This window comes from Podarcis filfolensis, assembly GCF_964270895.1.
Source record: "Podarcis filfolensis genome assembly, chromosome: 9".
In the NCBI taxonomy this organism is placed as follows: domain Eukaryota; kingdom Metazoa; phylum Chordata; class Lepidosauria; order Squamata; family Lacertidae; genus Podarcis; species Podarcis filfolensis.
Window position 1 is genome coordinate 49467774 of NC_139610.1, and position 16792 is coordinate 49484565.

A 16792-nucleotide genomic window follows, 5' to 3' on the forward strand; every position below is an offset into this window, starting at 1 on the left:
CATCCAGCCCCTCCTCCCCGTCTTGAAACTATGATAGGCAGAATTAAAGTATTCAACAGGGGCTATGCATCACACCCCAGTTCTTGGAGCAGGGAAAGGAAAAGCAAACAAGCAGCAGCTATTTGTACATGCAGATCCACACCGAGCTTTTGCACACAAACCAGCCCTGGCTGGATACTCCAGGTGTATAGCCAGCTTCTAAAATGTTGCAAAAGAAGAATAGAAGGCCATTGCTGGAGAGGCATAAAGCATATTTCCACCAAGAGAGGCTATATAAAGCAATGATGGTATTTCCTTTTAACCCTATCTCCTGGTAAACCACGAACACTTCCTGAGGAAACACATTTCTCTGAAAAATAGTTCTATCTAGCTTTAAGCTAAGCGACAAAACACAAAACTTCAAGCATAAAAAAATACACTGTCATTAAAATAAAAACATTAGCTCTGGTCCACTTGAATCCTGCAATTAATTACAGGTGGAGAAACAAAATGAAATGTCATCAGCTAGCATGCAAATAAATAATGACTTTCAGGAAGCATATTGTTGTTATTTACAACCCAAGAATTTTGAGTCACGACATAAATTGTGAGAATCTGAGGGTGGCAAAACTGCCAACAGTATTTTTCATTGCACACTAGTGGAAAGTTATAGAAAACACCTCAGCATTTACAGCTTAAATGCCTCCTCACCACCCAGATGTTTACCAATGGATATGATCACTTCAAGCTTTTAACTTGAATGCAAAACTCTCATGTATCATGAATTGAGAAGTAATTGGGAACTACCAGTGTGGTGGAGCAATATGGTGGAGATGCCCTACCCTCATTGTCATTGTTGCAGCTTACAGTACAGTTGTACCTCGGGTTAAGTACTTAATTCATTCCGGAGGTCTGTTCTTAACTTGAAACTGTTCTTAACCTGAAGCACCACTTTAGCTAATGGGGCCTCCTGCTGCCGCTGCGCCACTGGAGCACGATTTATGTTCTCATCCTGAAGCAAAGTTCTTAACCTGAGGTACTATTTTTGGGTTAGCAGAGTCTGTAACCTGAAGCGTATGTAACCTGAAGCGTATGTAACCCGAGGTACCACTGTACTTGGATAGGGCAGGGAAATTAATTAATTAATTAATTAATTTTTATATCCTGTCTTTACTCCAAGGAGCTCAAGGTGGCATATATAGTTCCCCTCCTTCCCATTTAATATTTGCAAGAAGGCTAGAGCACAGTCAGCCCAAGGTCACCCAGTGAGCTTCATTGTTGGGTGGGAATTCAAGCCCTGGTCTCCAATTTCCTGGTTCAGTACTCTAACCACTACAGTGACTGACTAAAGAAGTGCTATAGGAACTTACTCAGTGTTACAATAAAATTATGTTTATATGGATATATAAACACATCTGCAAGAATCCATAGGGCAACTGATACATTTACAGCACAATCCTATACATGTCTGTTTATATGTATTTCCCGGTAAGTTTATATGTACTTCTTGCTGTGCAATCCTGTGCACACTTACCTGGTCCACTGATTCCCAAAGAGATGTCCAGGATTGTGCTGAAAGAATGACATGTTTCAAATGGCAAGGAGACTTAAAAAGGTAAAGGGACCCCTGACTGTTAGGTCCAGTTGCGGACAACTCTGGGGTTGCAGCGCTCATCTTGCTTTACTGGCCGAGAGAGCCAGAGTTTTGTCTGCAGACTGCTTCCAGGTTATGAGGCCAGCATGACTAAGCCGCTTCTGGTGAACCAGAGCAGTGCACAGAAACACCGTTTACCTTCCTGCTGGAGTGATACCTATTTATCTACTTGCACTTTGACATGCTTTCGAACTGCTAGGTTGGCAGGAGCAGGGACCGAGCAACGGGAGCTCACCCTGTCGTGGGGGGATTCGAACTGCCGACCTTCTGATCGGCAAGCCCTAGGCTCAGTGGTTTAGACCGCAGCTCCACCCACGTCCCTTGGCAAGGAGGCTTAACATATGGCAAAAGAGAGATCTGGAAGTGAGGGAAACAACCCTCATCAAGAAGAAAAAATGACATAAGGTCATCTTTGGATAAGAGAGCCTTGAATACAGCACGCAAATGTATTGTCATCTCCACAGGTGTAAGCCACATGGTAACAAGAAAAGCCAAATGAGATCTCGTGCACATTTGTTGCATGGTTAACAAAACATATTGAAGTCAGGTTACGATTTGGAACCAATTAGAGGAACTCTTAAATGTAAATGCACTTTGAGTTTGTTAGAATGTAAGTTTTTTTTGTTTTTGTTTTGCTTTAGTTCCATTCCTCCTCTCATTTGTGATTAGCTACAATAATATGCCTTATTTAAAGCTATCAGTTTCTAAGTTACTTCTAATTTTGAGGAATTAGATAGCTAAGACTGCATTGCGTTGGCATCTGTCTGTCTCAAGAGGCAATGGAGTATATATCCAGGGGTGAAGTTAAACTGCTGTGTTAGCAGCACTGGAACGACCTCTCCAGGGCACAAAAGCCTGGGCAGTGTGTATGGAGGCCCTGGGCTGCCCAGATGACAAGACCCTGCTCTTGGCCTCACTGATGTGGTCAAAAGGAAAACAGAGCAATATGTTTGGCACCAGCTTAGCTGCAGGAATTGTTGGGAGGAGGCGTATAAGCACCACCCACTCCAGGTTTCTGTAGGGTTTACTCCTCAGTCTTTTCTTCTTCTGAAGATAACCTGCAAGGCAGCGGAGGTTTCAGATCAGTTTTCCTTCTCCTAAATGGGCTACCTTTCCAGGTTGATGATCCTCATCTGCCCAGCTAGGACTAGGAGTTTGGTTTTCTGATAACTTAGAGCACAATCCTAACCATGTCCACTCAGTGGGGTTGGGATTGCAGCCTAAATAGTACTGTTGCCTAATGTGATTTTAATGATATAATATGCTGGCTATATGTATGTAAGAGTTATTTTCTTTTATAGTTGCTATAAAGAATTACACAGTGTTCTATTTATCAGTTAAAGTCAGCATATCAGGGGCAGATGTATGTACTCCACATTGCTGATTTTTCTTGGTTCAGGGCATTCTGCTATGACCAGTTTCAATATCAAATAAAAGCTTCTCTAAATACAGAGCAATCCTAAGTAGGGATGAGGAGAAATTCAATTCAGTTCATATTTAAAGCCTAATCTTTAGCCAAAATTGCATAGAAGGGTGTGCAACCTTTCTCAACCTTTTTGAATTTGCCCTTCTCAATGGAGGGTGCAATCCCAAACACACTTACTAGGAGGAAAGTCCTATTGAACACAGTGGGACCTGCACATAGGTAAACATGCATAGGACTGCACCATAGGACTCCCTTATTGTGTGGGCTCCACTGCCATGACCAGCCCAACCACAATAAAGGGCTCTGCAGGCGAATGTGCTGAAATTCTAATACGCAGTTGAATGCAGCCTGGTGAGAGTCTTTGGACTGTGGTAATAATACTAATCTAACACTAAGTTTTTTTAAAAGCTAGAAAATGAGGTATTTGACTCCCTAAAAAAACTAGCATACATGGTTTCCCCTCCAAAGAATCCTGGAAAATATAGCTCTCTGAGGAGTAAACTACACGTCACAAAATTATTTGGGGGAAGCCATAGTTATTAAAGTGGCATAAAAGTGCCTTAAATATTCTACCACCTTTAGGCTGGGATAATGGGACTGGGGGCGGGGATTGATCCCACAGATGCACACATATCTTTGCTGTGTGTGTTGGGGATGGTGGAAGCTGCCCATTTATTCAAGACCGTAATAGCATTTTATCTTCAGGTGTCTTTGCACCTCCAAGGAATGGGGGCTGCCCCCCAGTTTGAGAACTCTTGTAACACAGATTCCCCAACCTTTACTAGGGATTATAAATATGTTAGTTAGAATGGCTAATGAAGATTGTACTGCTTAAAAAGCAATGATTTTTATGTAGTGAACTCCATTTGTAAAGTACTTTCTCCCCTTTTCTTCCTTTTTGGCTACAGGCGCTTCAGGATGCCCTGAAAAATCAAAGTGCCCCCTTGCATGTGACTCCTGTAAATGCCCAGGATATGAACTGCAACCATGAAGAGATGAAAATGCAAATGGAAGTTCTCAGGCAACAGGTATGAATGGATTGCATATGAACCGGAGCAGTAGCATTGTAATTCATTTAATTCTAAAGGTAGAACTCCTAGGTTTTAACAAGAACATTTTATTCTGCATACATTCATGTACCATGAATTCCATGATGAGCTCAGAACCATTATAAATGAAGGCTGGCATTTTTAGTATAAAGTCTGGTTTTCAGATGTAGCACTACCATTTATACTAGAAAACTTCAATAATAAACAGCTAGATCAGCTCACACATCCTCCCCAACTGGTTGATCTATATTTACGTTTTGTTTTCATACTGCTATTTTAGTTGCAATACTCCTACTCAACTCACCTGTCAAATGCCACCGATGGGAGTGGATAATCAAGAAGCCACGTGCCCTTTCCCCATTTTTGTGAGACTATACGTTGCTCATGAATCATGTTCTTCTTAGTGCAAGACTTTTCTTTAGTTCAATATTCTAAGTGGACAGATAAATTAAAAGCATATAAAGTGTCCCCAACTGGCTCAAATAAACTCCATTATCTGTGGAACGGAAGATTGATTTAATCAGTGTTGCAGAACCTCAGGAAAAGATGTGCTGCTACCCCCCCCCTCTCTCTCCCCCCCCCCCCCCGGTTTCCTTTTAGACAGGAACCCATCCGTTTAAAATTATGTTACTTTTCCAGTTAACCTTAGGTTTTAAGTCTGTCATTCTGGACACTGTTAGAGTCAGTTGCTGAAATACAAATGTGTAGGATGGGAAGGCCCGTGGACTAAAATACTTGTTTCTGTCACGTTTGAAGGGCTGAGCCAGATTTTAGTCTCATGTAATGCATGCCACATGTGGAAGGGTAAAGCCTTGAATTTGATTGTTCAATAATGGATTGTACACACAATAAAACAGAGGATATCATTCCCTCCCCCCCTTCCCCCTATACTTCAGAGGGCACTTAAATCTAGAGTCTTTTTTTCTTTTTTGTATCATTTCATTTTATGCATCCATTGAGACGCTGTGGAGTTCACACTGCATATTGGAGGACAGAAGGTTCCAATTCCATGTTATAAGGACATTTTGCACTACCACCTTTAGTTTTCTAAGCCTCCTTCATGTCTTAAGCTTGCAGTAATTATAATAAGGGTTGTGGGGACGATATAATAAGGGGAACCAACAGCAGGGCCCATGGACAGTTTTCCAGCCCCAGCCCCCCTCCTCCTACCTTATTGTGTCTGTTTGTATGGAAAGGGTAGGAGAGGTCACAACCATTCCCCAAGACTCAAAAATAGAGGAAGCTTAGCCAAACACAAAGGACTCTACTCTTTCCCAAAGAGAACCAGGATGGCAGCCAGCTGTGTGAAAAAGCAGATAGTGTATGCCCACTGGCTGATCACTATCAACTAAACATCTAGAGCAGATTATCTACTTGCTTTATGGCTTCGCCAGCTCTGAATTGCTTCCACACTGTAGTCATTTCTTCGTTCAATTATTACAAATAATTTGAGAAGTTATTGCCAATGTGATTTATACAACGTCTTCCCTGTTACCCTCACCTCTTTTTAAATACCAGGTTGGTGGTGATTTTAAAACAAAGCAGATACTGCAATTGCATCTCTATTCCTGAGCAGGAACGCTATTCTAGGGAGTAGGTTCGGGTAAAGCAAATGCTTCTGGATAATCATGTTTTTGATCTCCCTTTAAGGCTGCATTAACACATCAGTAGTGCCAGAGTACTTTTCCATCTGCTGTGGGTCATTGCAGGATTGCTGAATACAGGAGTATACATTCCTGTGTGGAACTACAGTTCTAATTCTGCTTCCAGAATTAATGTGGAAGAACCATGAGTCCCAAGGAGTCCTAAGCTACATCAATACTATACTTTTAAAGCAATTCACAGCATAAATTTCCCCTCTCAAAGAATCCTGGGAATTGTATTTTGTTAAGGGTGCTGGGAATGGTAGCTCTGTAAGGGATGCACGGTCTCTGTTTTGTGGTTGAAATTCAGAATTGACTAACTTTGGCTTTAAGGTTCTGAGAGTGGTATTTCTAAACTTCGAGATTCTGAGCACATCAAGTAGAATTCCCTGGGAATGTGCAGGATAGACTGCATGACTCATGGGGTTGATAATCCAGTGACTACAGACACTGATGCATTATCACTTATCAGCATTTCCAGTAAGTGGTTGTTCATAATGATTTTTAATTGAAGTCTTCCTGACTTACTCATGCACTAGCTGTCAGTGATTTGCTCCTTACAAGTACATACTCATGGGGGGAAAGATCATGACTGATGCAAGCCTATCCAGAGATGCATAGACATCGTCATCTTTTAATCTCTTTTTGGTTTACTGATGATTTTAATTATTATTATTATTATTTTATTTTTTAATAACTTGGTTTTAACTATCGTATTGAATATTTCTGGTAAACTGTTTGGAAGTTTTATTACAATCAAGTGGCATATAACTTCCATTAAATAAATAGCAGGAAGAATTGTGTCAACCAACACCAACACCCACCCAGCCCTGCCAATAATGCTGGAAATGGCAAGTCCCCTGTAATCCTTTAAACCAGTGATTTTCAATCAGTGTGCCCTGGGGTGCCTTGAATGATGGTCAGGGCAATACTGGCCTCTGTCCCTCTTTCTTTCTTTCTCTCCTCTGATGCCCTCTCACAGAAAAAAATGTAGCTGGTCAAGGGAGCCATGGACTCAAAAAACGTTGAAAACCTCTGCTTTCAACTACAAGGAGACAGAACCCTTCATTGCATAATGGAGCACTTTACAAGAAGCACAGGTTTGGAGGGGTGAGGAAGCCCATTTTCAGCCACGGTCTGAAGGGAAGCAAGCAGTAGATCTAGCTATGAGCACCATTCCTATCTCTGGGCAGTGCAAGATTCCAGGGTTTCCGGGTGCTTTTCCAGGGTTTGTGTTTCATTCAGAATGAGGCACAGTGGAGAATGTATCTTTGGGATATATGGTTCATTTACACATATACAACCTGAGTCTACAATGGAGGGATTCATAGCATTAGCATCCATTTCTCCCATAGCTGTAACCTTGGATTCAAACAGAAATGAAACATTGCGCTCTCTCTCTCTCTCTCTCTCTCTCTCTCTCTCTCTCTCTCTCTCTCTCGTTTGTTGCTTTGCTTCTAATTCCCACCTCTCCAAACTCTGCTCTCAACTCTGTCCTTCTAACTATCTGCAGGTTGCGGGGGGGGGGGCACACCCATTTACCATCTCACACAGATCCACTTCCTTTGTTCCCCTTAATGGCCCATCTCCCAGGCGATCACCTCACCAGGAAAGTAGCCTTGGCTTATATTTTAACACTTGCTGGATCCAGGGGTTTGAAGGGTCTCAGCATACAGCCTACTCTCCTCACCCCCATGTGTTCTTCCCTCCCATCAGTTCTTGGCACAAACAGAGCAGCTGCTCTAAGAAAGTTTTTTGAGGGAGGAGTAAGGAGGGTGCTGGGCCAGGCATGGCTGGCTTCAGACTTGTTGAATCTGCTTTCTTTTTTTTTACTGGAACGTCAGCAATAGCTATGTGGGAAAGATGCAACAGACAGAATAAAAGAACAGGGCAACTCCTAGTGAAGTCTAAGCATAGGACTTTGTTTTCAGTACCAGAAATGAGCTGAACCCACACTCCTTTAACAAACAGATCCACTTCTGGCTAGCTTTCTTCATTTCAGCAGCCTAATTTGAGTGGGAAAAATAAATTTCTTGTTAAATAATTAGGTGTTGGAAACCCTTGTCAATCTACTGCAAATGATCCAAAGATAAAACAATCTAGTTCCAATCTATCTTTTGCCCACCTCTGCCCTGGACTGTCTCAGAGATTGCCACCTAAGGTGGTGTCTTTTAACACAGTGTATATATATAGAAAGTGAGTGTGTAATCTGATAAATTGCCAGGAATTGTGTCAAGCCACAATTATAAGTCTCTCTTATAAGCATACACTTTGTAAAATATTTGCCACAGTTGGGCATGGATAGTTTTTTAATAGAATCTCATTCTCCAATGTGCTGTTGTTCTTGTTCCATCCAGAGTTATTTAAAGATGTGTTGTGTTTTTCCTTTAAAAAAAATAATCAAAGCCTTTATGACTCTTGATATATGAGACAGTGAGTGTAGTCCTGAAATACTAAAATTAAAGGGTGATTTACTGTTGACATAAATGGAATTCAAATTGTACCAGATGAGTTGAAATTTTACACTAATTACTTATCAATGGAATGTATTCATTTGAATGGCTAAACATTTTGTAATCATGCCTGCCTGAAGTTGCCAAAACTTTTTGTCCTGGAAAGTAGCTTTTTCTCTCTCTCCAGAGCTGAGAATTAGCCTGTGGTTGTATGCATGTTTACCTGGGAGTAAGCTCCATTGAACACACTGAGGCTTACTTCTGAGTAAAAGTACATGATTGCTCTGTATATTACCATTTAATTTTGTTTGATGGATGGAACTAAAAGCCTGTGTAAGTAGAGGGAATTTATAGGAAAATACCAAATTGAAGCCAGAAATCCCTATAATCTTTCTGTGATTGTTAATTGTTATTAATTATGTGATTATGGATTCTTTGATTATTAATTCTTATATCCACACCAAATATAAAAATCATGTAAAATTCTGTGAGACCTCTAATTACCAAAATGTCAGAACCCACCATGACATTTCATTTTAAAGCATTTTTCATGTAAGTGGATAGACTTGCCTATTTTGTACCTTTTATAAAATTAAGATTTGGGGCATTACCTCTACTGAATATATATTACATTATCCTCATTTGTAGGTTCAGATATATGAAGAAGACTTTAAAAAGGAAAGATCTGATAGAGAGAGACTTAACGAAGAAAAAGAAGCACTGCTGAGAATTAATGAGAGAATACAGTTTCAGTTGGACACCCTAAATTCTCAGGTATGAATAAAAACAAATGTATCATTGCCAAAACATGTGCATTTCCTCCTTATTTCTCTCTTTCCATTCAACCCAATTCTGGCTTCCGTTCTATTCTGGCTTCCGTTAATTGACACAGATTTTATATGAGGTCACCATCTGGGATGAAATCATTCTGGAGTAATGTTGGTGATGAAATGAGGAATAATTTGAAACCCACACCCTGAACACACACAAATACACACACATACTAACTAAATGGAGTGACTTGTGACAAATGCAGTGCCTCATGAAATATTTTGTAACAAGAACCTAAATTCTTTTTTTGATCTCTTCAGTGGCGTAGCGTGGGTTGTCAGCACCCGGGGCAAGGCAAGTAATTTGCGCCCCCTAACCCGTGGATTTGCGCCCCCTAACCCGTGGATTTGCCCTAATCCCAGATGTTGTGCCCGGTGCGGCCGGCCCCCCCTGCACCCCCCACGCTACGCCACTGGATCTCTTGTTTCTGATCCCAGATAGTTTCAAGGGAATTAAGCAGAATAACATTTTCTGGCTATTCTGTATGATTTCCGCAACTAAGGCTGCATCTTATATATGCTTGCCTAAGCTCCATTTGCATACATACAACAGAGTGAAAATGCATTTATTCATTTTATGAATTGCTTTCCACAAGGTAAAGGTAAAGAGACCCCTGAGCATTAGGTCCAGTCGCTGATGACTCTGGGGTTGTGGTGCTCATCCCGCTTTATTGGCCAAGGGAGCCGGCGTACAGCTTCCGGGTCATGTGGCCAGCATGACTAAGCCGCTTCTGGCGAACCAGAGCAGCACACGGAAACGCCGTTTACCTTCCCGCCAGAGCGGTACCTATTTATTTACTTGCACTTTGACGAGTTTTAGAACTGCTAGGTGGGCAGGAGCAGGGACTGAGCAATGGGAGCTCACCCCGTCACAGAGATTCAAACTGCCAACCTTCTGATCAGCAAGCCCTAGGCTCTGTGGTTTAACCCACAGTGCCACCCAAGTCCCACAAGGTATCCTGAAGCAATTTACTATATATATATCACATAGGATTGCTCCACTAATCATCTGCCTCTAAAGAGCTATAAGTGACAGTCAACCCATGAATAGATTTTGGAAGACTAAGTTCAAATCCTTGTTCTGCTAGGATCTCATTAGGTTAGGCCCTTGTATCCTTGAAGTGCTAGCGAGGAAACATGATAAGCTGAATTTGAATCCTGGCAAGGTGGGGGCACTGTGGATGAGTGGTCTCTGTGCCCAAGAAATCAGTCAATTGCCTGCATCCAACAGGATTGCACTGCTTCTGAAGGAGCAGGTATGAAGTTTGGGTGTGCTTCTGGATCCAGCTCTGTCACTGTAGGGCCAGGAAGCATGAGTGACTAGAAGTGCTCTTTACCAGCTCTGACTTATATGGCAGCTACAACTGCCTGGACCAGGAGAGCTTGACCACATTGGTCCAGGCATTGTTGACAAAATAGGATTACTGCAACGTATTTTATGTGGGGCTTCCCTTGCACTTGCTAAGGAAGTTAGTGCCAAATGCTGCAGCACAGCTGCTGGCAGGAGTGAGACCCAGTCTGCATATTACACCTCTGCTCAGAGATCAGCACTGGTTGCCCATTGGCTACTGGGCCAATTTCAAGGTGTTACTATTAGTATATAAAGCCCTTGACAGCTGGGGACCAGCTTACTTGCAGGATCACCTTACCCATAGGCGCCTGCTCGGCCACTTCAGTCTGCATAACTGTCACTGTTACAAGTGCCACATAATACCTTTAATGTGGCAGCACCATATCCTTTGGAACTCCCTGTCTATTGGCATAAGATGGGCGCCTTCACAGTATTCTTTTTGGTACCTTCTTAAAACATTTTTGTTTAGGTAAGCCTTGTCAGTTTACATTTCTTAGTGCAGAAAGTATTGATCTGATGTGTAGAGATCTTTCCTATTCTACTTGATTCAAGAGGGTTCTGGAAGCTTCTCTGTGTGGAAGAGATAAGCAGAAGGTTTATGATGTTTAGGTTATACCTTCAGAAAAGCTGGCTTAAACTGGCTCTGTTATCTTTTCTGTCATGGTCATGCTGACTATAAAAGTAGGGCCAGAAGGAGCCTGGGTTTCACTTTGTCTTTCTGCCTCTCTTTCCTTCTGGTGTGGAGTTCTGTACATAGTATGTATAGTGATAATGTTTAGTCTTATTATAAGTTATTGTAAGTTTAAGTTAAGTCTGCTGCAACTGTAGACAGTGTCAATCCAGAATGTATTAGATTTGTGACCATTATGTTCATTTGCCTTCAGTAGCAGTAAAGCTCTGCTGGATGAAATACAATAGCCTCTGGTCTATTTTTGGGAATCCTGCAACGTTTTTAAGTTTTTACTCTGCTAAATATACATTGGAATCTACTCTGGATCAATATTGAGTAGAATTTCAATGACAAGCCTACTAAGACATGCAGAAGTTGCATATGATTTGTCTCTATATTGATTTTCATCATCTTTTGGATATTTCTAAATACTTGTTTTTAAATATATATTTTTAATCAATATTTTTATTTTTATTTTTATTTTTGTAAATGGCTTAAGGGTTTTCTAGCAATCAAGTGGTATGCAAATTTGGTTAAATAAATCAAAAGTGTGCTTGTGCCAACCACTAAGTCGATGTCGCCTTGTGGTTCCACTCTGTTATTTTCTATCTCCATCTTGCATCCTTTTCATTAAGGATTTTATCCTTCTGCAGCCATGGTGCCTTCCTAGAAAATCAGAACATTATATTATCGTTGTAGAGATCGTATGGTGTGATTTGACATGCTTAACTGTTATATAAGTAATACATAAATGCAGTTATCAGGTTTGTTTGGGGCTTTTCTGGTCAACTTTTCTTGCAGGAATTGGAAAGGAAAGATCAAAATGTAATTCCTCACTTGTCAGGTGTCTCAAATGAAGAGGAAGTGGCAAGTGAAACGGGTTGCAATGATGTAAGGAAGCTTAATATGGGTCCACAGAGCAAACAACAAAATGTTATTGGCCAGTTCTGTGAACTAACACAGGGTACCCGACCAATGCTTGTGCAACTATTTCCTAGAACTATAGTGGTACCTCGGGTTACATACGCTTCAGGTTACATACGCTTCAGGTTACAGACTCCGCTAACCCAGAAATAGTGCTTCAGGTTAAGAACTTTGCTTCAGGATGAGAACAGAACTCGTGCTCCAGCGGCGCGGCAGCAGCAGGAGGGCCCATTAGCTAAAGTGGTGCTTCAGGCTAAGAACAGTTTCAGGTTAAGAACGGACCTCCGGAACGAATTAAGTACTTAATCCGAGGTACCACTGTATTTGTAAAGGAGACCCATGGCATTCCTGGGCAGCTTGCACTATGATTTAACTGCCCTTTAAGTTTAGATCCCCCCCCCAAAAAAAAAATATTTAGCCTAATCTTCATCAAGTGAATTCAGACCGGACTGTAAGAATAAATATGTTGTCAACAAGTCCAGTTGCTGGCAATGGCTGGCAGAATTTGTGCCTTCTCATAAATGAGGGCTTTGGCTTTAACAAGCAAGAGGCGTTCTGCTGGCATGACCCAAAACAATTTCCCTCACTGTTTCCCTCACCTTTGACTTTGGAGCATAAAACAATTGTCGCCTGATGAACCTGTTAACTTAGCTCACCAAGCTTCCACAAGGGGGCATGAGAGTTCTTGATTTCAACAATTGCTTTTTGATAACATACGTCTAGGCAGGCATGCATGCACTTTTTCAGTATGAAATTAATTTCCCCTACACAGGTTAAAGACTGCCAGGAAGAAAGGGAACTACTTGAGAAGCAAGTAAAGCAACAGGTGTGTGTTGTACTTCAGATATGTTTTTTCTAGGAGGCTGAAATGACACACAGTTGCAATCCAACCGAACTAATTTTGCTAATGTGATGAACAAAGAATTTGTCTATAGGACTCAGTGCATGCCATGACTTTGTGCAAGTACAGGCAAAGTGCAAAATATGGTCCCAAGTTGAAGCTAATTTTTTGTTGAAGCTTAAAGGTTCCAGCTATTTTGGCTGCTTTGACAGAGTTGAATGTTAAGTGGACAATATCTGGTGAAATCTCTAAGTTAAAGGTGAACTCCATACAATTTCCAGTAGTCCAGGGTGGCCTTATCCCTCACTATGACCATCCAAAGCAGATTATGTTGATTAAGCAAATTTATGCAAATAGGTTTTTGTGCCTAATGCATCCAGGTTAGATATTTTTTTGCCATTTCTGGTGCTGTATTTTAATGTTTCATAGTGCAGCAGGCTGTAGTCCCATTACTGGCAAACTTGTTATCAGTCTTGTATTGCTTACTTAGAACTAAGGATGCAACTACCTGAATAGAAAGGCACCAGCTACCAGTTGTACATTGCAGTATCAAACCAGGAGTACAGGAAATACGAAGATGTTACTACTTTAATTGGGAAGTGATTTATTTATTTATTTATTTATTTATTTATTTATTTATTATTTCAATGTTTGTATAGGCAAGAGACCTCCAAGCACTTACAGAAAAACATGGCTTCCCACATCAGATGTTTGTTCCTGCATGTTTTAGTTGCAGGAACTGTGGGTTACTTCACCCTTACCCTGAACCTCAAATAAAATTGGCCTCGTGCAGCATTCACAGAAAGCAGCAGCGCCCAGTAAGTAATACTTCTGCCAGCCTTCATTTCACAAAGTGGAAACCAACATTGTACAATTCCAAATGCAAGGATTCTGCAGGAGTAGAATAATATGTGCATTGTGAAATGTAAACACTCGCCTCTCTTTCTTGCCTTGTCATTTCGATTTTTCTCTTTCTCTTTTCTCAAATAATTGTTTTTGTACCTCATAATGTACATAATGTACATATTCCCATCATCTTTCAAATAGCTCATATCTCCTGCAGAGTATTTTTTCCTCAGACCAGAACAAAATATATTTTACTGCATTCTTGGTATGCTTCAGGGCCCAATTCCAAGTAATAATCTTTAAAACCATTAATGAGTTGGGGCCACACTGGTTGAAGGATCATCTTCACCTATACAAACCTGCTTGTCCTTTGAGTTCAGCCCCTGAGGACCTGATTTTGTGTCCTTCAGTGAGAGTTATAGGGTTGACCCCACATCAGTTTGTGGAATTCTATCCTAACTGAGACCCCATCAATTCAGGTCTTCAAATGGGCTCTGAATAACTTTGCTTTGAGTTGTTTTATCTTGGACTGATAACTGGGTTTTGCTGTTTATAAAAGGATTGTTCATTTGCCGGAAATAGTTTTAATTATTTTTATAGGCTAGTACCTAAAGTAATGTTAGCAAAAGTAGCATTGTAACTCACACAAGCTGTCACTGTGTATAATAACTCTAGCAGTTGTACACCACCTTGTGCAAGGGCAAGACACACATTAGATTTGACTGCTAGACTGTGCTGAGATTGAGGCTCCTGCTAGGGGAATAATAGTTGTTCCAGCGGGTTGCCACAATTGCATTCCTTCACATTATGGTGAAGAACGCAACATGGATGGAGTTGCCATTATCTTATTTCTCCAGGACAATCTCTTGCATAAGCCACCATGGAAGAGAATGGAACCTGCCAAGGACCACACATACTTAAGCTTAGATAAAACAAGGAAAGAGCCATTGATAAGCAGAGCTTTTGTTTAAGTATTTTTCCTTCTGCTTCTCTTCTCTTATATGAGCTTGTGGGGGGAAGGAGTTTCTCACTAAAGTTTAAAACTGAGGCCCAATTAATTTTGGCCGCTGTCCTAGAGCTTTCACCATCTGGGTTTCTAGCTGTGCAATGCATCCTGGGGGTTTATAAATTTTGCCTTCCTTTAGAAGACTGCTGGAAGGGTGGAGTCCTTTGCTGATTGGTTGTTTTGAAATCTATTCCCAAGTTCTTTTGTGATTGTTTTCTTATATAAGTGTAGCTGGCTCCAGTAGGTTTTTTTTTTTAAAAAAAAAATTTCCCAAGCTATTTGTCATCAAATGTGAAAGGTGTTAGAATTGAGTGAGTGTGTAGGCTCAGCGTATGGAATATAGTACAGATACTTCGTTATAGTTTGACTTTCTACTCCTCCCCCCCCAACTCACATTTACTGTTTACTTTTCAATCATCCGAGAAATCTTTTGTTTAGTCTGATTTTGAATCATGTCTCTTTATCCTTTGGAATACTTTCAAGATCATAATTGTGAAAATTATGTTAACTGCCTTGCAGTAGTGTTCACACATTGTTGTTTGGGTCTCTGAGAATACATCATATGTTTGTAGTTGAGTACGGCTTATTTTACTAGGGAGTGTTTTGCATGTTTCATTGAATATTTATGCCATCCATGCCCTGATGTCTTTGGGTAGAGGCTTAAAATAAAAAGTTAAGAGATAAGATATTTAATATAATTTATAATACAAACTAAGTTAGACCATTGGGCCATCTAGCTCGGCTCTGTTATATAATACCCTTTGTAAAATTTAGTTTAAGGTGCTTGTGTAACATGGTTTATTTGATAGTAAGCTGCTGGAATTCAGTGGTTCGCAATGTAGGTGTGACCACTTCTCCATGCCAGTGCAAACATCCAAAAAGCAAGGTTGGATTTCACTCCATTTTTTCTCCTTGTAAAACATCTCAGTAAGGTCTCCCTCCAGACAACCTGTTTATGGAGCATTTGTTCTGGGAAAAGCTGTGATTTGTTTAAATTATGGCTTGTCCAAAGAGATATCAAACCTTGGTTTCTGGCTTGTTTAGATATCCATAGTTAAAATTAACTGTGATTCCTTCCCAGTTCCTAGATGAAATGACAACCTGCAGGTATTTTAACATGGAAGCGGATGCTTCTGATCTCCCCATTGTGAGTGTGCTGGAGAAATGGGGAGAAGGCTCATGCACATAATACTATGCTATGCTTTAGCATTGCATTTGAACCAGGTCATAAAACCCCCAATCACTTAACTGTTACATCAATAACCCAGTTACATTAACCATTATATCTGCAGCAGTGTTACCTAATTGTGGTTACTTCTCCATCTAGGAACTGAAACCATATTTAAACAATTGTTTCATGTTCTGGAGCCCTCACCTTCCATAACTACAAAAGTAACACCACTTCAGGTGTAATAGTTTACAATAGTTAGAACCTAAGGGGAAACTGGTATTCCATAAGAGAGAGAGGTGGGCCTTTTGTGGCCTGCTCCTGATTGCCTAACCATGGTTAAGCAACCAGGATCATTCCGCCTACCCCATCTCAAAAGAAGTTTTCCGCATAGGAGAAACTTTGTGTGTGAAATGCACTGGAGTGCTGCATCAAGCTTTGGAGACATAAGCATCAACATAGGGTTTCCCTGGCCTGTGAACTAGAGAAGAACAGGGTGATTTACAATTTGGATTAAATGATTTGGATAAGGAAGTGTAGTGGAAGGATCAACTGCAGTAATTACTTTCTTCTGTAAACAGATCAAGAATATTAAAAGTATAATCCCAGTAACATCAGTTTTCCATTCTTTTTTCAGATGCTCAGTATACCAGGAGTAGGGAACCTGTGGCCCTCCAGATATTGTGGGACCACCAACTCTCATTTTAAAAATAAATAAAAATTTATTGAACTTATATACTGCCCTCTATCCACAGGCCATCAGCCCTAGTCAGCATGGCCATTGGGATGATAGTAATTTATTCAGCAGCATCTAGAGGGCTGCAGGTCCCCAACCCTTGAACTACTGGAGCACTAAGGTGACATTTCAACTGGCATACTGTATTATTCTTATTTTTAATTTTGAAAATCTGCCTTACGAAAATTATTCCAGTTTTGTAATTAGGAGCTGACT

General features: G+C 40.7%; 1 protein-coding gene across 1 annotated transcript in view; it reads left to right on the top strand.

Annotated features, from left to right (window-relative positions):
- The window catches only part of TNIP3 (TNFAIP3 interacting protein 3), a 62901-nt gene that overhangs the window by 33542 nt on the left and 12567 nt on the right, over positions 1 to 16792 (top strand). The window contains exons 8-11 of the mRNA XM_083571617.1: positions 3968 to 4087; positions 8853 to 8978; positions 12752 to 12805; positions 13480 to 13638. Coding sequence (XP_083427743.1) covers positions 3968 to 4087; positions 8853 to 8978; positions 12752 to 12805; positions 13480 to 13638 — 459 coding nt within the window. The remainder of the gene's footprint in view (positions 1 to 3967; positions 4088 to 8852; positions 8979 to 12751; positions 12806 to 13479; positions 13639 to 16792) is intronic.